This window comes from Pteropus medius, unplaced genomic scaffold (genome assembly GCF_902729225.1).
Source record: "Pteropus medius unplaced genomic scaffold, Ma_sr-lr_union100, whole genome shotgun sequence".
NCBI lineage: Eukaryota > Metazoa > Chordata > Mammalia > Chiroptera > Pteropodidae > Pteropus > Pteropus medius.
In genome coordinates, this window is record NW_024346771.1 from 6,362,239 (window position 1) to 6,388,477 (window position 26,239).

Consider the following 26,239-nt stretch of genomic DNA (forward strand, 5'->3'; position numbering starts at 1 on the left):
CTGGTGGCACTTTGCTCTAAAGCATCTAGGTGCTGCCTATATTATTAAGCACATGTCAGCCCATTAAAATATGTTTATGAGGGAGAGAGTGGCTGGTAAAAGCTGCCATATTACTCAGCTACAGATGGAGGAAAAAGACATCAGTTATATCACACCTGTCTTTCAAAAAATAAAAAAAAAATAAAATAAAGGAGTTTTTAAAAATGTGCTGAGTTCCTGAAATCTGTCTCAGAAGTCTCTTGCTTGGTCCCTTACTCAGTTTTGGAAAATTTTAACTTCTTTCATGTTTCTTTAAAATGGATCAAGCTTTTGTGTCTGCTGAGATTTTTTCTACCTGGTGGGGGGAGGAGAAAGATAGGAAAACAAACAAAAAATCAAACAAACAAAAACATTTTTCTCTCCCTTACATTGCTGAGGAAACTTGTTTCCCAAGTATCATATTGGTTTTATAACAGATGAAAAAAGAATCCCAAATAAGAAACTAGAAAGTAATCACCATTGGACCAATAATTTTTGAGGAGGTGAACGTTGATCCATGGTACATCATGGAAAACAGAAAATAGCACCACATTTTATTAACAGGACAGAGAATCCAAATATTTCAAGATTTATTTCAGACTAGTTTAGGTGTTTCTAACTTACTAGGTCAAAAAAATAAAAAGATAGTCCCTGTAGACAGGCAAGACACCAATGCCTGGCTCATCCATTCTTGTTTCCAGAGCTTAGTGCAGTGTGCATAGCTTTTCAGACAAGGGATTATTTTGGGCTTCTTGCATTGGCGATCAGGGAGATAAGCGCAAACTAAATGCATCGTCAAAATAGAAGGCATCTGACTTTAGTCGTCCTAGGTAATAAAGTTTCTGGAAGATGAAGGACAGCAGTATGATCCTTCCCTTTTATTTTTATTTTCTATTTTTGTCATCATTTTTCTCGAAAGTCTTATATATGTAGCTATGAGGAAAAGTCGAAGGCACCATTTTGCTGGAAGTGATATGAGAGTAGAATCTGTCATAAAATACTGAAGAAAAAATAAAAGCATAAAACTTATGAAGTGGCTATTATTTTGCCAAAATGAATAAAAGAAATCTGAGAATCAGAAATTAAGTTGAAAGGACTAGGATGATGTTCAACCTCAGTCCTCCCCTTTGGATTCCCAAGTTCATGATGTTTACATTGTATCTTGCTGCCACTTGCATTCATGCTTTTTTTTTTTAATTGTCAGTTGTTTACATAATTCAAATATAAATAAATTATGCTTTAGAAGAAAGATCTGCAGACAAATGTAAAGTAGGCTATTAAGAAAAATAAGCTATTTACAATCTAAACTTGGGTTTTCCCAAAACATTTTACTTGGTGGTTCAGTTATTGGCAGATTCTTGAGGTAAGTAGGATCAACACAAGATGGTAAATCCATTGTCTTTACAGACTTGTGGTCTACTTTAGCTAAGGTTGTCTATGTAATATTACAAAGTAAATCATACATATCTATAGATCAACACACACACATGCACACAGACACACACACACACGCCAACATTCTTTGAGTATATGTGACATCATACTTTTTTCAGACCTTTTTGAATGCTCGGTGCCTATTAGTAAGATTATCATCTAAGCTTTCAGGATACTAAATGACACAAAGTACTGCTAATAGTCTATCTGCTTCTCAAGACTTTTCCCTGTGTTGCACAGCCTTTCCCATTCTGGTCACCCCTTTGCCAACACCACATGGAAATCTGGGGACTGCACAAGAGCAGGAGAATGCCTTTAAGGAATCCTGCTGCATGGTGAGCCTTGCCATTTCTTCTTTGAGGAATCAGAACAACCCTTAGGCAAATCTTCAACAAACGAACAAACACGTTGTTTTCTTATTTTATGCATCACAAACCTCAATTATGTAGCACTTCTCCTGAGGTAGCATGAGTCATGGGGACCACTCTATCTCTCAAGTCCACATTTATTCATTGAACAACAGACATGTTCTATATTTTAATGAAGAAAACGACTGCTGTTTTAAAGACTCTTAAAGGTAATTAGAATGGAGACTGCCATTGTTCAAATCAACCTGCATTTCTAAGAAAACAGGAAATTGTATAAAAGTTAAGGTAACCACCTGGTTCATTTCTTTGGAGAATGTTTTTAATTTTGTGTGAAACATTAAGTAACCTAAAGAAAAAGCTGGCACCATTATAACCATTTTGAAAGTGATCTGATATTTCAATGTTTATTTGATTTTTCTGATGGGAGAATGCTGGGGAATGAGAAAAGGCGAAAGAGTTCTGGGAAGTTTAGTTATTAAAACTTGAAGTCTGATTTTTCTACTATAGCACTTGTCAAAATCTCAGCTCCCCACTGAAAAGCAAGTCTGGGCAAAGACTTGAACTCAGGCTTCAGGATTTAGGATTGCAGCCTAGCTATGCTCTGTATGGAGAATGTGAATAAGTTTTGTTCTATTAAATTGCATTTTCCTTTTTTTGCTAAAAGAAAGAGTTGGTTTAGAATTGCTAAAGTCTCTTCTAGACATTTATATGAGTTCTTGAAGAAAAACAGTAGGCCAATCCAGTCGCTTATCATCTTCAAATAAATCATCAACTCAAGAGTTTTCTTTTGCGAATGAGGTAAATGGCCTTGACTAGGGGTCTTCAGGGCCATGCCCTCTGCCAGAGGTCATGTTTCTCAACTCTCAACATTGTGGTGCATTTTATGGAATAAGAAAGGTGGATTTGGCCTCTTTCAGATAATGAATTTTGTGAATGAGATGCTTGGATGTCCCAGAAGGATTATGTATATGACACTCAGTGATCCATACAGGTGTCAAAGGTTCAAATCTGCTTTTTCTTTCTTCAGTAACCTTTAAATCACGGTAGGTAAGGGGGTTATCGGAATATGTAAGGCATTTAAACTACATTAATATGTATTGGAGCTATTTCTGTGGAGAGAAAACAAGACAGATACATGATAAGGGTCTTGAATATGGGAGAAGCTTTCTCAAAGATGAGGGTTTTTATGTGTTTATTTCACTGCAGGAAGTAGAATAAGCACAGTAAGACCAAACGGCAAAAAAATCACTTTGGATTTTTCATTAGAGAATATTCTATTCAGAGCTTTTCAGCTTCACAATATACTGCTTTGATGTCACTAGAGGTATCAACCCCAGAGTGGAATTTTCAGGACTGAAAAATAAGTCTCAGCACAACTGAATGGAACCAGAAGACAAAGGAGGAAGTTTCCAGACAGATACTTCTTACCCAGTAGCTGGGCACAGTTAATAAATATAAGAAGATGAAAGCCAATCACCAGGCAAAAATAAAATAAAATAAAAAATAAAATAAAATAAACCAGAATTCTTGGGCAAAGGGAAACACAACTAGCAAAGATCCAAGTATCAACAAGATGCCATGAAAAGTTTTCAGTTGAGGCAAATGACTTATTGAAGAGGCCATCTCAGCTCATCTCATTTAGTCCTTAGGTATAAGCAATAGTGTTCATCCTATTTTCTTAACCAAATTATTAATTTCTTGATATTATTATGGTTTCTTGAATAGTAAGAGTTAGAAGGCATTCCAAAAATATCAATTAAGCAATCCATTCTAATTAGTCATTAATTTTCTATACTTAGACTGCTTTGACTGACTCATCTTTTTCTTAGCTGAAGATGTGATGAAATTCTAGCAACGTGACCTTGATTAGCAGCCAAAAATGATATTTATTTAGTAGTTATTTAATATTGTGTTTAAATTAAATAAGTCATCCTAGAACTGTGGGCAATACCATCCTACTTATCTTTTAGTATTTATCTCAGTTGATATTTTCTCAGGAAACATTCCTGTAGTAGGTCTGATACCCTGTTACCTTCTAGCTCTTTTCCTTTGTAGTATTGGCACTAATTATGTGTTTATATGTATGTGTTAATTCACTAAGAATACCATAACAAAATACTACATATTAGGTGACTTAGAAATTTATTTTCTTACAGTTTTTGAGGCTAGAATTCCAAGATCAAGGGGTTGGTAGGGTTGATTTATTCTAAGGGCTTCTCGCTTGGCTTGTAAATGGCTGTCTTCTCCTCGTGTCTTTACCTGGTCTTCCCTCTGTGCCCATCTGCATCCTAATATCTTCTTTTTGTGAGAACACCAATCATATTGGATATGAGCCAGTCATATGATCTCGTTTTACCTTAATTACCTCTTTAAAGGTCTTATCTCCAAACACAGATATATTTCTAGGTACTGGGGTTAGGACGTCAGCATATAAACTGGGGGGTTAGCACAATTCATCTCATGACAATGTATATTAATTATCTGTCTATATAATTGGTTGTTCAATGCTCCTCTTACAATTCGAATGTGCAGATCCATGGGAAAAGAACATTGTCTGTCTTCCTAACCACTATTTGCCCAAGGCATTATATAGTACCTTGCTTATAATAGGTCTTCAAAAACTATTTGCCACATGTCTAAGCAACTATCTAAATGAATTAACTAGTAGAATTGACCTCCAAGATATTTCTACAAGATATAATTTTAACAGTGAAAAAATAATTCATAGTAATTTTAAACAAATATTAATATTATAATGATTATATGCTGCAGAATGTGTCAAACCAAGGAATGAACTGTATTAAGGGGAGGTTCTAATTAAAGACCAGTGGAGCTGCCAGAGGTAGGGGGAAGGCTAGGAGAGCTGCATCGTGAAGAACAGAAGTGCATACCTTTATTAATACTTGTGACCAGATGGTTGTAGGCCACAGCCCTACAATTAACATAGATGCTCCCCCAAATATTTCCTTTTTTCTTATAAGTTGTTTGTATGTAGCCACCATCTGCACATCAAGTAAACATAACTTCATGCTCTGCTTCAATTAAGTTGTCATTAACGTCTCTATGCTTCAGCTAAGGTAATGTTAATGAGAATATCCTATTAGCAATGGCAAAAAAAAAAAAAAAGTCATGAGGCCATGACTACCACAGCAAACCATCTAGATGAGCACATATTTTGAGTTTCAGAAGAAAAAAATATATAATGAGGCATTTATTGTATGGGAAACTGAGAAATGCAATTGCCTGAACTTTAAGATATTAAGCAAAGGTTCAGAGTATTTACCAAAGCAATGATTTCTTGGGCATTTTTAGCTTTTTTAGGTCTAAGTAACGTTGAATGAAGCATATTACTTCTTAAGTTACTTTTCTTCTTTACCCCTTACTCAAAAGAGGAACTGAAGAAGCTAGATTTTTATTATTATAGCAGAATAATCTAATAGTCAAATCTGCTATTACTGCCTTTACTCTTTCATATTTTCCACTTCAACAATTCTATCATATGATTCACTTTACCTCCATTTAATTCAGGCAGTTGTTGAAGTGTCTCCTCTGCTCATGGTATTCTCAAACCTAAGAATGGAGGCTCTGCCCTCTAGGATCTCACAGGCACTGTTGGGAGAGTTGATACACTGGGGCATTTATAATGCAATAAGACACATGCTCAGTATATTGAGGTAGCTTAGAGGAGAGACACTAGACTGAGTGAGAAAAGGAAGTCTTCCTAGGGGCAGGAACAATGCAGCTTGATTTTTAAGAATAAATAGAATTTGGCCAAAGATGGACAAAAAAGATGCTTCAATTAAAGAAAAGAAATAGGAGGAGCTCTAGAGGCATAAGAGACAGGTGGCTTAGGATGTTGGAGTCACAGAGAAAAAGGAGGACAGACCAAAGATGCTGCAGCATTTTGGTCAGAGACACTGAGCTTTGGCTGTATCCTGAAGGTGACAGAGAATTGTCTGTCTCTGGAGTCAAGCTTCATTTTTATAATGTAGATGTTTCAGCTGAGCATTCAAATCTGTACTAGGGAAACAACACCTTTACCATCGACAAAAACATTTCCTTTCCTGTCTAACTCTAGTGGATGGCAAACCCAGCTGTTTTCCTCTCATATGCTGAACAAAGGCTTTGAGAATCTGGGTTACCTTGACATGTGAGCCGAGATTTAACAACTTGGAAAGGTTTATCTGTGATTTATGGTCCATGCTCCAGAGAGGGCTCTGTTGATGATACTTGGTAATGGAATTCAGCTGGTCTGATGCTCAATTAATCAATGAACATTTGGAGATGGCAAAATGTGCCCTGTCGATGCCAGGGGCAGGACACCAAAACATGACTCAGATTCAGACCCCCAGGAATTTATAATCTTATTGGAGAGATGAAACTTGCAAAAATGAATTGTTAATTAATATTTCAAGGCAGTAAATAATATTAACTAAACGAATAGATCAAGCAGCAGATGTTACATGAACTTTGAAGAAAGAATCACTATGTACTGGTCTGATCAAGGAAAGTCTGCTTCGATAATTTCCTGATTTATTAATTTATTCATTCAAGCATTCAGTACTTTTTATATGCCCTTTACAGTGATAGGTGATGGTGACTGTCCCTATAGTTTAAAAAAAGGAAACACTAGAAGAAAACCTGGGCATTGGAGGATTGGAGAGGAATTTGGATAGTGGAAGAACTAAGAAAACAACATAAGGTGGCTAGAGCCTGGGAGTGGAAGCAGTAATTAGTTCAGAGCATTCACTTAAAGAGTAATAAACACATTAGCCTCACTAGAGTAGTGGATTTGTGTAGGAATATTGGGAAACAAGGTTGTGAGTACGGGTAGAGACTTGATTACAGAAAGCATAGACTGTCAGGATAAGCAGTGTAAGTTTCATTTTTTAGAGCTCCATGGCTCACTGGAGAGATATTTGATACAAGGTCAACAATAACTTTGCTCTTTAGATAGCTCAATCTAACAAGCTGTCCTATATAAGAAAGAGATCAGAGGCTGGGAAAAGAGGGAGGCTGTCACAAAAATTTGCAGCTTCAATGATAAGGAATAGAATAAATGTTGAAAAGAGAATTTAAGAAATGTGTGCATTCAAGCTAATGTATGTAGGGAAGAGTTAATAAAATTTGAAAATTGATGGACAAATGGTATCCAAGAAATACAGAACTCAGGATCTAAGCTGTAGCATAATGGTACTAATAATTGTGATATGCTCTTTTATAATGCGATAGACATATTAAGACTGCCTAATTCAATTATTCATATAACCCCACTTTGTTCTCTCAAAAATTGAAACTGCCTTTGAACTATGAAGTAGAGGTAGGTAGATATGACAAGATATCGAAAAACAGCTGAACTGGGTTTTCTGGAGAAGATAAAGCCTTGAAACTTCCAAATCAAGCCAGGCAATTCTATCTCTATTTTACAGATGAGGAAGCAGGTGTAAAGAGATTAAGAAATTTGTCTAAATTATTAGAAATTATAAGTGGCAGACCTTGATCCAGAGATAATGAGTGAATAAAAACATCAAGGAAATTGTTTCCAGTGATTTCCAGGGTTGGAAGTGAAGCCTTCAGGGACTCTGATCTGGCCTGGGCTATAGCTTTGCAAGTCCACATGTGGTATAATGACTGATGTTAAAGATCCTGAGATAGCCACTTTGTTCCAAAGGCTCTGTCTTCAACCTGTAAAGAGAGACACTGAAGTAAGATGAAGGTTGAAATGAAAATATCTGTTACAAATTTGAATGAGAATGGGAGAGAGAAAGAGAGAGCGAGAGAGAGGCACCAAGGCTCAGAAACCTAAAATTTATTTCTTTAACCCAATGGTTCTCAACCAAAGGAAGTTTTCCATTCCCACCTACCTCAACCTCTCATTACCCTGCACCCCATCCAGAGGATATTTGGTAATGTCTGGTGGGGATCTGTTACTAGCATCTGTTACTAGTGAGTCAAGGACACTGCTAAACATTCTACCCAAGACGCATACTACAGGACATCCCACCACCAAAAAAGAATTCTCCTTTCCAAAAGATTCAGAGCCAGTGTTGAAAAACTCTGCTTTAATGGGAAAAGTTTACTCCTATGAGAAAGTCTAGGGCTTTGGAATATTACTTAGCTGCTCTGAATCTGTCTCATCAAATATAAACTGTAATTTGTTGTGAAGGTCTCATTACAAAAAGTATAAAAAAGACAAATGCTCAATAATATAATTTACCTAGAAAAAGAAAATCGAAGTAATAACAATTAGCTAGAATTCTAATGTCTGACCCAAGTAGACATTCTGAGAAGCAAAATTTGAATCACATTCGAATTCTTCATACAATCTACAAGGTTCTCAAAAGGATAAGACCGAAGTTTGAATTCAGCGTTGTCAAAAGGGAAGTTGCCCTGTGAGAATGTAAGCTGGTACAGCCACTTTGGAAGCCCTGTAGTAGTTCGTTAAACGATTAAGGTAGAAATGTGTACACAAATTTTCATAGCAGCATTGTTTATTATAACTCCAAAGTGGAAACAACTTAAATGCCCATTAGCTGGTGAATGGATAAATGAATGTGACGTATCCATACAGTGGAATATCATTCAGCCATAAAAATATACTGACATAAGCTATAACATGAGTGAACTCTAAAAACATTATGCTAAGCAAAAGAAACCAGTCCTGAAAGGGAACATATGTGTAGTTTCATTTATATAAAGTGCCCAGAATAGGCAAATCTATGGAGGCAAAAAGTAGATTATTGGTTGACTAGAGCTGGAGGTAGGGGGATGATAGCTACATATTACTGCATTTCTTTTGGGGGTTATAAAATGTTTTAAAATTAATTGTGTTAATGGTTGCCTAACTTTGTGAATATACTAAGAATCAAAAATTGTGCATTAAATTGCACAGATGTATGCTACGTGAATTTTAACTCAATAAAGCAGTTTGAAAATATTAATTAATTAAAGCAAAGTTGAATTCAACAGCAGAAAATAGAACTTTGTAGAGGTAATTGCACATCAAAGTGATTTCTGGAGGCAGGCGGTGTTGGCTTTAGATGTGTGGAGAGGAGTTCAGCCTGGGTGCCCTACACCTCTGTAGAATTCTGGCTCTGCCTTGGAGTAACCGAATAACCCTGAGCAGCCTCTCCACCTTTCTGTTGTAGCTCTATAACATGAGGACAATAAAACTCGGCCTACAGGGCGATTGTGAGAATTGGGAATTATATATTTAAAGTGCCTGGCACACTGTAGATATTCAATACCCGTAGCGTGTATTATTAGCTATTTTTACAATTGGGCTGTGTTTCAAAAGATCATTTGTAAGTTCAGTTGCAATGAGAAAAACTGTCTTTTTTTTTAAAGCCTGGGTTTGATTCCTAAGCAAGCACAGAGCAGCCTATTTCTTTAACCAACTCTGTAAGGGACCTTGATACAAATGCCTTTGGACAGATTCTGGGTTCTGGGAGCAGCTACTTTAAGCAATGAGAGCAAGTAGAAAAGAATGAAAACTTTTCCTATAAAGTATATTTTTATACTTTAAAAAAATATAAAAGTATATTTTTAGAAACTATAGAAGTATATTTTTAGAAACTGAAAATTCCAGTACTCTGTATAAGGAAAAAAAAATCTGTGATTCTATCATTCAATGTCACTCCAGTATTTTCTCTTTCTAGCAATTTTTAACAAAATGCGAACAATGCTACATATACTATTTACCCAGAGTCTTTCACTTATTAGGATATAATGATTTTTAATGACTTGGACATTATGATTTTTAATGACTATATTATATCCCATGGTATTAAATATACCATATTTGATTTATCCAATCTACTATTATTGGAAATACTAGTAGTTGTGATATTTTGCTATTATAAATAATAATGTAATGACCTTGTCACCATAAATCTTGGGTATAGCTCTGTTACTATTTTAGAATTAATTCTTCAGAATAAAATTCATGAAAAATGATCTATGGCACTTTTAGAGTTTTGAAACTTAGTGGTATATTGCCTTCCAGAAAGAATGTACAAACTTACGCTATCACCAGAAATGTATAAAATTTCCTGCTGATGTCCACTAGTATTGAGAATAACTTGTTTTTATTCTTTGCCAGTCTGGGAGATAGGAGATGACAGATATTATTTGACATCAATTTAAAGTTCAGAAGTTTTATGGTTGTCATCATCCAACAATCTTTCTAGAATCCAAGTCCCACCTTTTATGCCTCCTAAATCTTGTAAGTGCTTAGCACTACAAAGTAGCCCTAAATAGCCTGTTCTTCTATCCCTCGGGGGCTTTGCCCCATCAAGGTGTTTTGGACTTCACAGTATTGTTTTTCTGTTCTCTACATTGAAAACTTGTTTTTTTTGTTTTTTCAGAGTTACTTATCTGAGGGAAGTTTTGGGAGAAAAGCAAACTGATAAAATTGATTTTCCCTATTTTTTGAATATTTAATAGCACTTAAAACTGTATCTTCAAAAGAATGTTCTTGAAAACTAAACCTTTAAGAACCTCTAGGGGTATTATTTTGGATGGATTAGCAGAATTGAGTAGAAAGCAGGTTTTCAGAGGAAATATACCACTTTCTTTGCCTTGGGATTTATTCCCAGGTCACCTCCTCTAAACTAGTCTTATTTCTCCTAGCCTCTTTCCTTCTTCTGAAATCTCTAATGGAGTAGTTCTCGCCCCAGACTGCACAATTTAATCTCTAGGGACGCTTGAAACGCCGTAGGCCTGGGATTAGCCCAGCAATCTGCTTTAATTATCCTGATGTGGGGCCCAGGCCTGTCTTTTCAAAAGCTCCCAGGTGATCCCTCTATGTGGTCAATATCAAGAACTACTGTTCTAGTAATTCTCCCCTAAAGAGAGAAAATTCACACAGGCTCTCCTGCAGGGATTAGGCACAATGCAAGAAAAGAGCAAAAGATATCAAATCAGATGGAAAAGCAGATCAAAAAGAAAAAACAGACAACAAGGGAACCCCTCATTAATTGATGATTTTAAGGACAGAAATATGGATAGTGATGTGAGAGGGGAAGAGATTCAGAAGACTAGCTAATGCTCTGGCCCTGCCCACTCATGCTGAGAACTCTTCTCTCAGGCCATGTTCATCTGTAAAATAACTAGAGAGAGCATATCTAATTAGATAGGATACACCCTGTGGCCTCTGTGTGACTTTCTTCTCTGTGGTACCTGATATCCACCTTAAGGACTATTTACACCCTATATGTTGAATTCTAGTGACTCCCAGCTCAGTCTATAGTCAGCCTTCAAATGTAGTCAGTGTCATATGTTATGCAGATGTATTTAATGTACTATGCTAAAGAAAGTAAAAGAAGTGAAGACCTGCAGCTGGCTATATTCTCCAATTGTTCTTGAAATGTCCATCACTAGGAAACACCTGACAGAGCCTCTATCTTATTAGAATCCCTGTGGTAAAAACCCAGACTCTGGCCTTTGGGAGAAGATAGGGCAGCCGCTCTGAGCAGCTTCCTTTCCGGGTTCTCTCCTCCACCCCAAGCAGATGTCCAGGGATACAGGGGAGACTGACTGAAAGGGAGCTAGCTGCAAATGCAAGGGGCACCCTTCCATCTGGGTTGTTCTGAGCAGATAGGGCATTGCTCCCCAGTGCCATGCATCTGGGCCACATCCTGATGCTCTGCTCCACCTGGGCAGTGCCTCCAGCCTTCCCAAGGCTCAGGGGCACATGAACTTCTGAGGAGCCCTGCAAACATCTGCTTCGATTTTGAATGCATTCTTCCCAGCTGTTTTCTCAGAAACTGTTCCAGGAGGCTCTAACAAGTCTGATCTCTTTTACCTCTAGAAATAGCTCTTAATACATTACTTACTGTCTATTTTCACTGTAGTCATTGGTCTGAGACCCTTATCATTCTGTCTACTGGAGTTGTACAAGCAGTAGGCCCCACTGGTTCTGCTTTCAGCCTTGTCCCCTCCCAGCTCCCAACATCTGCCTCTGCCTCCAGTCTGAATATGTTCCTCCAGCTGGGTCATTCCCATGCTAAAGTCACCTCAAAGACTTCCATATTCTAAAGCACTGATTTTCATTCCTGGCTGAACAGAGAGCTTTCTGAAAATGCAAATGCCTAGAGCCCCATCCCCAGAGATTCTGATACAGTTGACCTGGGTAAAGTGCCCTCCAGAATCATGTGTCAAAGGTCATCATTGATATCTCTTCCTTAGTCAGCCTTTTCCCCTGGGTAAGTGGATCCTCTTCTCACCTGCCTTCCTAGTCTCTCCTGTTTCTCACCGCAAACCTTTGCTTCTTTGTACAGGTTCTCTATCTCCTGGAACTCTTGTTCTTGGAGTTAAAAACTCTTGCTCATTTTTCAAAACTTTCCTAAACTGTCACCATTTCTTCTGTGAAGCTTTTCAGGATCCTCATATGGAATGAATTAGGCCTTCTGTCTTCCCTACCCTCCACATTTACTGTTCCTCCCAGAATTACAAGTGTTGTTGTTTGCCTGCTTCACTGTCTATCCCACTAGCCTGAAATACACAAAGAACAGAATTTTAATCCACTTTACATATGTCTCTTCCACTTAACTATAGCCTACCCCAGGATAGAGACCTCATGATATTAATGCCCATACACCCTAGTGTGGGTACCATCTTTAGTTACTGTTCTGTCCATTTGTTTTAGCAAATATTGTCTACTTATGATGTGACATGAACTGTTCTACATACTCTGCTGTGTTAGCTGGTGTAATTCTTCCAATAGCCTGTAAGTATAATCATTGTCCCCATTTTGCATGTGAGGAAACTGAGGCAATAAAAAGGAAGACAACTGAACACATAGCAGAATAGAATATATGTCTATTGAGTACAGAAATGTATGGCTCTCTGCTATTGTCACAGACAAATCTTTGTGATTGGACTGGTTAATAGGCACTAAAAGAGCCTTCACAAATGATAAACTTTTGAAGGAAATAGTTTATACCCACGTGACCAATTCCCAATATAGATTTCTCAATAAGGTAGGCCAGCAGTATAGTGTGCAACAAAGACATCTGGGGCAAAAAAGGAGAGGGGAATTAACTTTTAATAAGCACCCACTATGCCCCCACCTGCCCTAGGCACTTCCCTGCCTAATCTGAACTGATCCCATGAACTATGATACAGACTAGAAATTCTGATAATACAGATGATAAAACCAGAGATCAGTGAAGGCAGGTCATTCAGCCAGTGTCACATAAGGAGTTAAGGAAAAGGTTGAAATTGAACAAATCTGTTATCTCTCTCCAACAGGAGACTGCCTCCGCTGGCATGACTGGACTCTAGCTTTCCTCTTCTACTTTTGCTTTCAAAAATAGTTAATTTTTTTTGCTAAAATAAAGATATAAGCCAGTAGTGGAAAAATGTGAGAAAACTAAAATTGCCTGTAATCTCACAACCCAGAGATAAACCACCAGGAACATTCTGAGGGGTTTTTCTTATCAGCCTTTTACTCTGCATTTATATTACAACAATAGGGTAATTAATATGTTACCTACCTTGGGTTGCAGCAGACATCCAAGTCTGTGTTTTGCCCTTTTGTTTTTAAATCAAACATCTAAAATTGTTCAGCCACTTTAAAAACAAGAAAAAAAAATAGAAGTAAATGGTAAAAGAGAAAGAAAAATGACTTTTATGAAGCATCTGGATGTTTGTTTTAAGCAAAGTGATGAGCAGGGACCATTCTGAGAATACACAAGGACCACAGTAGGCAAGGAAAATGAGCTCTATTCTCCCCAAACTTCCCCAATCAATCACCCCTATGTCTGCTCTTCCTGTTTCTTTTTCAGGCAGCAACTTGAATGACGGCTTGTGGCATTCAGTCAGCATCAACGCTAGACGGAACCGCATCACTCTCACCCTGGATAATGATGCAGCATCCCCGACTCAGGACACCACCCGGATACAGATTTATTCTGGAAATAGCTACTACTTTGGAGGTAAATTTCCCAACTATTGAGGTTAAAAATAAAGGAGGGAGAAAGAATGCAGTGGACAATTATTTCACTCTGATGATTCTTTCTTTGTCAATTAGACCATTCTGTGAATACACACTACACACACACACACACACACACACACACACACACACACACAGGGCGCCTACCCCCAAGCCCAAAATATTGAGAGGCAAACTCTTTCACAGCTGTGCAGATATAAATTTATCTAGGTCAGTACTGAGGAAAAAAAGAGAACTCAAGCTATAAGAGCTGGTGTTACATAATGTGTCCGAAGGAGATTTTTATAGTCCTGCCAAGCTCTGTGATCACATTCAAAAGGGGAAACTCAGCTGAAAACTTTGAGAAGGTACCAACAGTCAGCAGTGCCGAAAAAAGGAAATATCCAGGTGGGAAGGAACAGCCAACACACTCACCCATCTAGGCCACTTCTCTGCAGCTTCCTGTCTCAATCTCTCAACCTTTTCTTCCCCACATTCCTGGAGGCCATGCCCATGAGTGGAGCAGCTAAAAACAAGGAAGACCTAAAAGGCCCATGAGCTTGTAGTTCCATTTGGTGCAGCCAGTACAGATCCTGTCCTCTCCAATGCCGGGCAAACCTTGAGAACCATTCCTAAGATGAAAATATGTCAAACTGGTACAGATGAAAAACAAATGAGTAGGCATCTACTGCATTTTTATAGATGAATATATATTGTATTTAGTTTTTTAAGGTGTTTCTTTCATTAAAATATTAGTAATTAATCTCAATGCTATCTGACCTTGGGCAAGACATGTATGGCCCCTAAACTTCTGTACTTAGTCCATGGGAAAACAAATCAGAACTGCTAGAAGAGGTCAGTGAGATCAAGGTATACATGTATAGCACAGGGCTTCCTACCTAGAAGGGAATGAACAAATTGTCTTCAACTTGTCTAAATATGAGCATGGACTGTACCTGGTCTATAGTTTTCAATTCTTTCTCCATATGGAAATGGAAGAGAAGATTTCTTCTCTTCCATTAAAATTTAAAAGTGCAGTTTCTTTAATAGAATTTACAAATCAATTCTCTCAGGGCAGCGACATGTGGTTAAGCTTTGAACTACAAAAGGAACTTTGTACAGATGCAGTATACATATTGGGGTGTCCTTAGACGGAAGTAGTGTGGAACAGTAGACTTGTGGTTTGATTTTAGGGCTTCAGGATAGGCGTCTGTCCTTCATTCCAAATCTTCTCCATGTGTGCATGGATAACAAATTCTTATAAGGGAATTCTTCCATTCTCTGTAAATGTTTTATGTGTCTTATCTCATTTAATTAATGCAGTAACTTTGTGAGATAGCCCCATTTTATAGTAAGTAAGACTGGCATTTGCTGATGAAAAGAATTGTGAGTAGTAGAATGAGGATTCACCCCAGGATCTGTGTTCTCCACAGCCCACTAGCAACAGCAAAGTGATGCCAACTAATATAGCATAAAGGCTGTGGAAGGAAGGTCTTAGGGCCCCAAGATATATCTCACAGACTGTCATTTTGCATCATATGCAATGTTTCCAAAAGAGAGAGAAAAGCAATCTTGTATTTATTTTTATGAATGCCTCAAAATCAAAATGCCCTCCCCCACCCTGGTCAAAGAAGTGTCCTTAGAGGTGAGTCTTAAGGACACTGGGCTCCAGAGATGAAGATTTATCTGTGATTGGAGCAATGCTTAAACAAATGCCCGACACATAGATTGTAAACTTAAGGAAGGTTAAAAATGAGTTTGAGTAATAATAGCCAACTTACATAAATTTTCTCTACAGCTTCAATTAGAAGCTGTAACATTTCTCTTCATTTTATAATGTGTGTGCCTGTGAGCTGTTAACCAGCTGCCGGGCTGAAGCCCAGCAATGACTATCTATTAGAAAAGGCTGAAATAATTCCCAATTATTTATAGGTTATTGCCATGTATTCAAGCTTGCATTCCCATATGGTCTATACCTATTAAAACAATTGAGATGAAGTTTATAGAGAGCCCAAGCTCTCATACCTATGTTGCTCAATGTCTGCCTCAATGAGAAGTAGATATAACCTGGTTATAAGCTATGCTAAATACATATGGTGCATTATTTTTAGAAGAACACCCTTTAAAAAGGTATGGTATTACCTTTCCATGTGTGCTATTTCAACCTCATAACTATGTGCATTTAAACTCTTAGTTCCTTTAGCATCTGGACTTGGTTTGCACATTGCATTAAAATTCCAGTTACGTTTCTACACGTACCTTTGTCGGGAACTAAGCCTGTTAATGCTAACAATTAACCAGATAATTACTCTGCTGTCATCCTTACCCAAAGCCTAATTTCCTTTGAAAGTGTAATTCAAAATTGAATTGTGCATTTAAAAGTGTGTTTCAAGACAGAACTGACATTTCCAAGCAGTTATAACATGTTGCTTCCTTGGGAAGAATGAAGCGTACCATGCGGAAGAATGGCACATAGCTTACTGAGAGGAAAAATGAAGTAAGAACAAGATACGTGTAATAGCATTTGCATACCCTTTAACACTTTTGTTTTATGTCTTATACAGTGATTGAGTATGCCTATTTTGTACCCATTCTGTCCACTCTCTGAAAATTCTAGAATTTACAACAAAAATATGTGCACCACTCTGAATGAAAAAGCAGCGCAGTAATTAGACCTCAAGGTCTTCCATCGATAGGTTGCCAAAGCAATGACTGATCATTTCAGAATTCTTCTTCATTTTTTTCTCTATCCCACAGGGTGCCCTGACAATCTCACCGCTTCCCAATGCTTAAATCCCATTAAGGCTTTCCAAGGCTGCATGAGGCTCATCTTTATTGATAACCAGCCCAAGGACCTCATTTCAGTTCAGCAAGGTTCCCTGGGGAATTTTAGTGATTTACACATTGATCTGTGTAGCATCAAAGACAGGTAATTATTGTCTCTTCTCATCTGTTCTCCCACCCCCTTTCCAGTCTCACTGTTCTGAATATGAGTTTCTTTAAGCAAAATTCAAATCCACTGACATTAGCCACATTAGACATAATTGAGTTGTCTAATGGAAAATATTTCTGAAAGGATTTCAGACCCAGAGAAAAATGGTTTAAATTAGTTGAGTCTCTCTTCACGTTGACTTGCAGGAAATGGGATATGCAAATTAAATCAAACTATAAATTTGTGAAAGGATTAAAATTTTGTGCATAAACACCATTTGATTACTTTGAACTTAAGAATAAAGCAAAAAAGAGAGAAATCACTTTTCTCTCCAACCCTTTCCTTCTTCACTGCAGTGGTATTCTCTCTAACTCAGGGGATGAGCATCAGCTTTGCAGGGAACCTTATACCAGAAGTTTGGGCAGTACCCAATGGTGCACAGAGACTCGAGATGACTAACTTTTTCCTGTCACTACCCATTTTTTTTTTTTTTTTTTGGCCCGGAAGAGACCAGATCCTGAACAGAGAGAATCAGCACTTTCTGCAACCTGCAAATCTAGCTAAAGCTCCATTTCTCTCTGTTTCTCTTGTGATCTGGCTCCTCATTGTAAGTATCTAGATTCAAAGACACACTGCAGAAAATTAAAAAGGGTTGATTATGAATTTTCAGCAAGGTTTTCCTTGTTCCCCATGTTTCTTCTCTGGTACTTACCTCCTTCATTTCTCTGGTTCTACTCATCTTGGCTAAAATGTCATTTATTAATTGAGTGAATAATATGCGTTAAGTGCTAGCCTATGTGTTGGTGAAATAGGGTCTTTACTCAAGTTTCGAGAGAGAATAAATTAACTATTACAATGAAGTGCAAACTCCAAAAAGTCCACATTTATTTGTAGGACATATGGCAGCTGCAACTTAGGCTGGCCTAGAGAAAAAGTTTTTCAGAAAGTGGTGCTGAGCAAATTTTACAGGACAAAGAGACCTGACTGAGGGATGGAAGGTGTAGGTTTAGGATGAGTTGACAGAATGCAGCATGTGAAATGACATAGAAACTGGAGTCATCATGCTTGGACATCAATTTTTATTTTAAAATCGGTAATATTTGGACATATTTTATAGTTGATGGTAATAGTTTAGTTGGCAACATTTATTTGGCTTAGTGGCATTTAAAATAATGGTATGTCTTATAATGATTAGTGTATTAGATCTAATAAAATATTGATCAATGGTCATAGTAGGTCACTGTGGTAGAGCACATGACATGAATATGGTTAGAGATGTGGACCAGTATTAATCATGAAGAACTTTGTGTGTCTGCAGACTTTGTCTTCATGCTCTAGGCAAGAATCAGAAAGGAAGGCAGTTAGATTCACCTAGTAGAAAAAATACACAGAAAATGCAAGAAAGATTGATTAAAGAGAACCAACCCAAAGCTGAAGGTCACTGCCCTGGTCAAGGAGAACAATGAGAAATAGTGGGTTTCTCTACTGAGCGGCACAGAAATCAGCTATGCAGATCATTGTCTCCTCTAATACTTGGAATGACTGATGTAATTTGGAACTTTATGAGCATGTTTCTCTGTTAATTCCACTACATCATCAACAAATCACACAGACTTTCTGGCTCTTCTACTTTATCTATTTTTCTATTTGAAAAGCTTAACATGTGGGTAATAAAACATGTGCTTCATTAGAATGTTCTAGTTTAGAGACCTCAGAATAAAATATGCTACATGGAGTGGTTGCCATCTCTATAGTCTTTATTAATGATGAGGAGTAAGTATCTAACTCTTTCAGGCAGCACAGCCTTTGCAAAGTGTGGATCAATAGAGGGAACATTTATCAATAAGGATGGCCTACCATACCTTAATTTCTAATCAAGGAAGCTCTCATTTTCAATTACATGAAAGTCATTGCTATCTACACTGCATCATTACTTTTGTGTAATTGTATTCTGTATAATTGTATTACATACAATTGTGTTTTGGTTAATTATATAATTATAAGGGATTGTGCTTAGTTTGTGGGTAAATGGTGTGTTTTTTCTTGATTTACCAGACAGTGTCTCTAATAGAAGGGAAAACTGTGATAAAAGACTTTGTTTAATTAATTATTTCTCGAACTCTCTAGTTTCCACGGGGAGAAGAGAAACCCAGATCTCCCTCTGAAACTCCTCCAACCCCCACCATAACCAAGTGATCTCCAGTAGTTTCTGGGATGGATCCTCATAGATATACCACACATCAGTCTTCTCCATGACTCCCTTGGGCTTTGATCCCCACTTGTTCAGAGGAGCTGCCCCTCTGGGCAGCCAGTCACCAATTAGGATAATGTCTATAAATTTGGCACCAATGTTGGGGTCATTGGATTCTCCTAAAGCATTATTCTCAGGGCCTGGATAGGGTGAGAAAGCATGTGATGTACTTAGGGCATAGCATTTATGGTAGTCCTTATTTTCAAATTTATTCATGTACATGAACTTGGGAATAAATGCCTCCTTAATTGTGCAGGTCAGTTCCAGCATGTCTGTATCAGAATCATCAGAGGGGCTTGTTAAAACCCATATTGCTGGACACCAGCCTAGAGTTTCTGATATAACTGTGGTAAGCCATAAAATTTTCATTTTTACCAGATTCTTTGAGAACAACTGCCCTAAAGATTCTAATCCTGGAGTCTATGGGATTGCATGGATTCTGTACAAAAGGGGTGCCGATGTGGAGAAGAGAGATGACTTCTTCTCTGGATGGGCCCTCAAGCAGCTGTCATCTTGATCAGGGTCTTACACGTCCCTGAGAAGTCCCAGCAGCTCTGTCTCAATGCCCCACTCCAAAGGAGTGTTAAATTCAGTCCAAGGGACACTGCGGAGTCAACTGAATTCCATCTCCCTCCAGACACCCCTGGTCTTTGTCATTCAGCATCTCCCCTGCTTCTCATTACAAATAAAACCTTTGTGAATATAAATAAAGATCCTCAGATGTACTTGAGTGAAGGTATATTCTGGATGGAAGGGAATATGGTCTTAGAAAAGCTGCAGCTGCCAATAAATATGATTTGTCTTTATATTATTTTTGAAGACAGTTGACTTGCTGGCATCACTGAAAGGCACAGCTTAACCTTTTTTTTTTTTTTCCAGACAAGCCTCACACCCTGTGTGTGGTGGGGTACCATTATAATGTAAGTGACTGTGCCCACCAAAAATATTGATACACACCTTCATAAAGATGGATAGAAACAGATTTCATCTGAGTTTTTATTGGTAGCAGCAAAAAGTTTCTGTTGTCCCCTGTGTCATTGCCTGGATCTCTTTCTCATAGAATGATGACATTGGGGAAGGTCCTTAGAGATTATTCAGCTCTGGTTTGCATAGAAGAAAATGGAAGTCATGCAGTATGGCAAAGCCAAGTATAGAAGCAGGGACTTTGTTTCTGCAGGCTTTGCTAGTGCATCCTATGGAGAACTTTTTGCTCTAATCCTCTCTAAAACTAAACAGTTTGTTTGTCCCAATGAGTGAATCACATGTAAAACACTGCTTTAAATTTCTTGTAGCCAACTAAGTTATAAAATGTAGCTTTTCACTCCATAACCACTTCTCTTTCTCTCAACACTCATTCTTTTAAGGGAAACATCTGCTAAATTCTTTGGTCAAGATTTTACCTTCTTGGTTCAGATTTTAGAGCATTGTAAATACTGAGAATGGGGAAGCATTATGTTGGATGACCTCCCATAAACAGATTCATGCTGAAAACTCACTCTGTGTGTGGGAACTTGTTAAAAACAGTATGTTATATAAAAAGATTACATTGCGGTATAATGCATATGTTTTAGTTCTTCTCTAAAATTGAAAACCTTTACATTGGGTGCCAGAAAAGTTATTGTAAGGACAATGCCCACACAATCTAAGCTTCTAACTCTAAAGTGAGAAATGCAACAATATGGTGTTCTCTCTTAAGTTGTGGAATGGGGCCAAAATCAAAAACAAGAGCACTTCTGCTGTTTTTATTTATTATTTTTAGTCTATTTTATGGAGGAAAAGGAAAGGTTATATTTTATATAATGGTTACTGAATAAACATTTTACAAATGTTAATTCACTTAATTCTTTCCATAGTCCTGCAAGATCCTCAAAATTGTTTTCAAAGCCTGACTCTCAGACCAGTAGTATCAGCATCACCTGGCAACTTCTTAGAAATGCATATTCTCAGACCCCAATCCATACCTATGGAATCAGAACATTGGGAAAGAGGAGGAAAGAGGAGCCTTATGAGTTTTAACAAGTCTCCAGGTGATTCTCATGCACACTCAGATTGGAGAGCCGTCAGTTCGCTCCATTATTTTGATATCACAGATAAGGCCAGGGATGCTCATGGAAGTTCAGTAAATGCCTCAGGTTACATGGTTAGTGTTCAGTGGGGTTAGAATTCAAATCCAGAAGTTACTGATTCATCTATTCATATAAATATGGGTGGCTTATTGCTTGAAATCACTTGAGTAGCCAGGAAAGGTCAAGGGAGTATCACTGAGAAAGAGATTTCAAGAACTGGAAGACTAGGCTGGGTTTAGGGAAGTCAAGATGGGGTATTCCAGGTGAAGTGGAGAGCATCAGGCTGGGAATGAGAAGGGGTGGGGTGCTGAACATCTGCGTGCATGAATGGGAAAGGCTCCATTGATAATAGCAGGTAAAAGAGAACTTAGAGACAATGCCATAAGGAACTTGGTAGCATATAACAACCTTGTGAAGTAGGTCATATTATTAACTTCATTTTATAGAATGAGATGATTAGGGCACAGTAGCACTAAGTAACTTATCCAAGGTCACACAGAGAGTATGCAGCCTAGCCTGGCTACAAACCATGGAGCCTGGTTGAAGAGAGATTATACCTGTCTTTGCACTGTATGTAATACCTCTAACTTTGCAGTTGAGAGCTTCCTACATTGTTCAGCAAGATTGTGAAACAGGAAAATGATGGGTTTTCATCTTGTGTTCATACCACAAAGCAGTTTGTATTAATACAGGACGAGAAGGGATATGGGCTGCATTTTATGGACCACCACAGATGAGGGTTATCATCCATGTGGCTATTGTCACAATCTTATGACAAGCCCACTGAGAGAGACTCAAAGAAGGCTTAAGTCTCCACCAAGAGATCACCTTTATCTATTCTTTGGGCTGATTAGGGAATAGAGGAGTCTTAGAATGAGCTTGGAAGGATTATCTTGAGGAGGTAGATTTTAAGCTGATTTTGTAAGGGTCCTCCATCTGGAACTGCCAGGAAAAATTACTGATTATCTGTGTCTTAAATGAGGACTACTCCATACCATCTACCTCATATCTCTTCAAACGTCAGTACAGAATAGAGACTTTGGTGGAAGTTGAAACCTGGATTTGATCTGAATAAGTAACTTTGGATAGGTGCATCTATATTCTGTAACCAATTTCATCTCTCCGATCACTTGTTTTCACAAGAGAAGTGGGTCATTACTTGCTATCAAGTGGTAGTTCTCTACCTATGCATAAGAAAGAGCATCAAGGTACATTTAATTCATACAAAATGTAGAGCGCCAACAAAGCCAATGGAGGCACTTCTTTCTTTCTAGTCAGAAGATGGTGAGATTCTTCCTCAATAATTTGTAATCTGAAATTTCGATGCTGAAAACAAAGCCAGAACAATGAGCTGGGTGAATTATCACAAGCACTTCTGAAGATGAAGGATTCATTTCAGGAGCTATAGTTACAAGGTTGAGGTGAGTTATGCATGTTCAGATAGCAGTGAGGAAATCAGTATTGCTTAGGTCATATTTCCTGAGAAATATTAGCTATGAAATTTGGATATTTCAGACCAGGGGTCCCCCAACCCAGGGTTGTGAACTGTTACTAGCCCATGACTTGTTAGGACCTGGGTCACACAACGGGAGGTGAGGGGTATGCAGGCAAGCAAATCTTCATCTGTATTTGTACCCACTTCCCAGAGCTAGCATCACCACTTTAGCTCCACCTTAGATCATCAGGCATTATTAGATTACTCTAGGAGCATAGGTCCCTGGTGCCAAAGAGGTTGGAGACCACTGTTTTAGACAACATAGAAGCTAAGGAAAACTTCTGATCTTGATTAAAATATGAAAAAAAGTATTTTAGATTCTAAGGTCACTTCTGTGAGAGTGCTTATATTTAAATCTGTGGAAAACATGTATAATAATCAAAATATATTGATAATCAAATTAATAATAATCAAAAGACAGAGGTTCTTCCATACTACTTACTTTTCACAATCTATATCTCAATTTAGCCTTCACCCCACACCCTAAAAAGGACTTCCATCTATTTTTCACATTCTCCAAAAAGTCTTCCCTTATACATGATCAATGTCACATTTTGTTTCTCGTCATCTACACTGATGTCCACTGATTGGGCTGCTGAGGCAAAGCACTCGTGGCCTTTTAACACTGTTTTTTTCTATTCCAAAATAATTCATTGGTGGCCCACTGGTAAGCACCACTTATAGACACAGCTGGAAGAGAAAAAAGAGCTTAATTAGTTTTGAGTTGGGGAAAAGTAGGACCTTTGATAAAATGTCCTCACCTGTTTCTGCAGTGAAACCTAAATCAAAAATTAGCTCTATGTTATTTTTACCTTGAATTAAGATATCTCATAGGAAGCTCATAGAACTGGAATCTGGCTGCCTGGGTTTTACTGTGACTGGACTTCTGAATACTTAGACCCAACTGCTCCCTGTATCACATGTTTGGTCAGAAGCATAACATACCATTCACTTCACCTCTCAAAAATCCAGAGGGAATACCGGGCTCCCTGACTAGCAGGTGAGGAAACTGATGGTAATGTAAGTTTAATAATTGCCCTCAAAACAAAATTAAACTCAAGATTTTGAGTTTGTGAAATCCCTGATGTTTACATTTTTGCACAATTTTGGACACAACTAATCACTTAACCTGTTCATATCGTAGCTCCCTCAGTTGTCAAAGGGGGTGATGCACACATTCATCACTAAAGGTGTAAAACAAGAGTGAGGTGCTGTTATCACTGCCTTCTCTTGGAGTTTGTGGCAAGTATTGACTAAACAGGGAGATGAAAGCTCTGAAAGTTGACAGCAAGAGGGACAAAAATGGATGGAACTTTATGCATCTCAGCAGCCCAGACTTTAGAAAACCTAGACACAGGCAGAAAAGGATGACACTCTTCTGAATAATTTACCTACATACATAACCTATTTTATTTTTCAGACAAGTGATTAATGTTTTCTCTTGGTTCAAGTTACAGATTTGAAATCTTCCCTCCAACTTTAGCTTTATCTTAAAAAGATCTTTTCAACATGATTTACTAGGCCAACTACAGGACCCTTCTGTCCTAAAACCAGGATATACTGTGGACTAGGCAGTGGATGTCTCGACACCTTGAAAAGACAAAGGCAGACAAACGAACCTAGAGCAGATGAAACAACTTTAGCATATCAAACTCACAGTCTCTAGACTCGTGTGATGCCCAGTGGATCCAGGACACCACTAACTCTATTCTGAACGATGTTATTATCACCTTGCTACCTGCTTTCTCCCATGCCAAAAAAACATTGTTTTTATTATAATAATTAGGTAATGGGCTATCCCTGCTTTAAATATGAAAGTAATCTCAGATGTAGTTCTTAAGCCATTTGAGCTTTGTAAATTAGGTCAATTTATTTTACTGAGAATTACAAAAACTTACATTCTGAAATGAAAATTATATGCATCAACATCAGCATGTGTATGCACATAGGTGTGTAGGTACACATAGCACACACGATATGACACTATCCAGTGAGTCCTAATGCAGTTCCTGTTTCTCTTGTTGATAGACAGCCCTGTGCTCTGCTAATCTTCCTGTGAGTCAACAACTCACCCAACAGCTTTTTCTAAGTGCCTACTGTGTGCCAGAACATTTCTTTGTCCTGGGACCTAGGAGTGAGAAGACAGAATTGCCGTTTTTCCTCTGCTTTGGTCTTTCTCATGTCCTTGGATCCAGAGTCTGTTTTTTTGTTTGTTTGTTTTTTGTTTTTTTCTATCACAGTTCATTCATTCATTCATTCATTCATTCATTCATTCATCTGTCTCTTGTATTTGGAACATCTCTGCTGTGCCAGGTGCTGGTAGGGGCTGAAAATGTAGTTGAGTGCTGAACACTGCACATTATCATTGACTTCAGAAAGCTCCATGGTGAGACACAGATTTTGACCAAATAATGATGGAAATAGACACATAAGTTCCCAAATACTGGCATGAAGCAAATAAACAATACAAGGAGAGCAAGGTATTGAGAGCATCCAAGAAAGAGATGTGTCCTCATTCTCTGCTAAAGTAACTATTCTGAGGTCACTGCCAATCTTGAGTCAGGCAATTTCTCAGGGAATTGCACTTTCCAATGCTTCCTACAAATTCTCTGGCTGGTGATTCTGAGCTCAACTTCCTACCTGTGTGTCCTCTGCTGACATCACTGTCTGCTCTGTGGGCTAAAAGGATAAGGCAAAAATTCTGCTTTCTTTAATGAGAAGAGACTTTCTCACTGAGATTTCAGCTAAAAAATTCCCCACACTTTCCCAAAACATGAGTGTGTTGGGAATTTTTGTATTTGCCATTAATAACATTCCCTTTTTAAATTTCCCCTGCCCCATTACCCTAGTTTCATGGGCAAAGAGTTTACTTCTAATAATACATTCCTAATATTATATAGCCTACAACTACACTTAGCAAAATAGAGAGGACAAATGTTCATTTCTTATGTCTGCCCACCCCAAATCAACACCAGTGTAAAGGTGAGAATGATATTTCAGTTGGCACTTTGGTAAATCCTGAGCTTCTGAAAGTGACAGTAGGAATATACATTATAAAGGTCATTCCAATTATTACACTTACTTATGTTAAGCAGCTGCAACCTTGGAGTTTAAGTGAGAAGACACACACGCTGCAAGGAGAATGAGAAAATGTGGTTGGCAGGGACTTGAGCAAATAGTAATGAGAGTAATACAAATTACTGTTGTTTCCAGTGATATGAAATAATTCTTCAACATTTGAGATATTTGAGAAGTACAAGAAAACCAAGCCTTGGTACAGAGCAGGGCACCTCCTCACAGCTTTGAAAGCCTAGGATTCCATGATAGAATTTCTTTGAATCCACATTTTGCACAATCCTACAGGGAGACAGAAGCATAGGCTCCAAGGATGAGCTCCTGACTGTATTAAAATTTTCATTTGTAACCACTTTATTCTCCACATCATTGTGAATTTATAACACAACTTTTCTTGATAGAATTATACTAAATGTAAAATCACTTTTTAGATTGGGAAATAAAATAGCTGAGAACTATTCTCTTAGTGACAATTTGCCTCATACATCTTTTCCACTTCCCAAAATATATATTTTATTACAATTCTAGCTATGGTGAAATTTCAGTTTCTGCACATGCATTTAACATGCCCTCCAGTGCATAATGGAGCCTGAGGCATTAAATTCAAGGATCCAAATCCTCCAGTTTGCCTTTAGAAGTCTCTCATGACCTTGTCTCTTCTG

General features: G+C 37.9%; 1 protein-coding gene across 2 annotated transcripts in view; it reads left to right on the forward strand.

The window, feature by feature from the left end:
* Positions 1-26,239, forward strand: part of CNTNAP5 (contactin associated protein family member 5) — a 728,931-nt gene that overhangs the window by 406,311 nt on the left and 296,381 nt on the right. For both annotated transcript variants that reach the window (XM_039876503.1, XM_039876504.1), the window contains exons 9-10: positions 13,610-13,759; positions 16,516-16,687. In XM_039876503.1, coding sequence (XP_039732437.1) covers positions 13,610-13,759; positions 16,516-16,687 — 322 coding nt within the window. The remainder of the gene's footprint in view (positions 1-13,609; positions 13,760-16,515; positions 16,688-26,239) is intronic.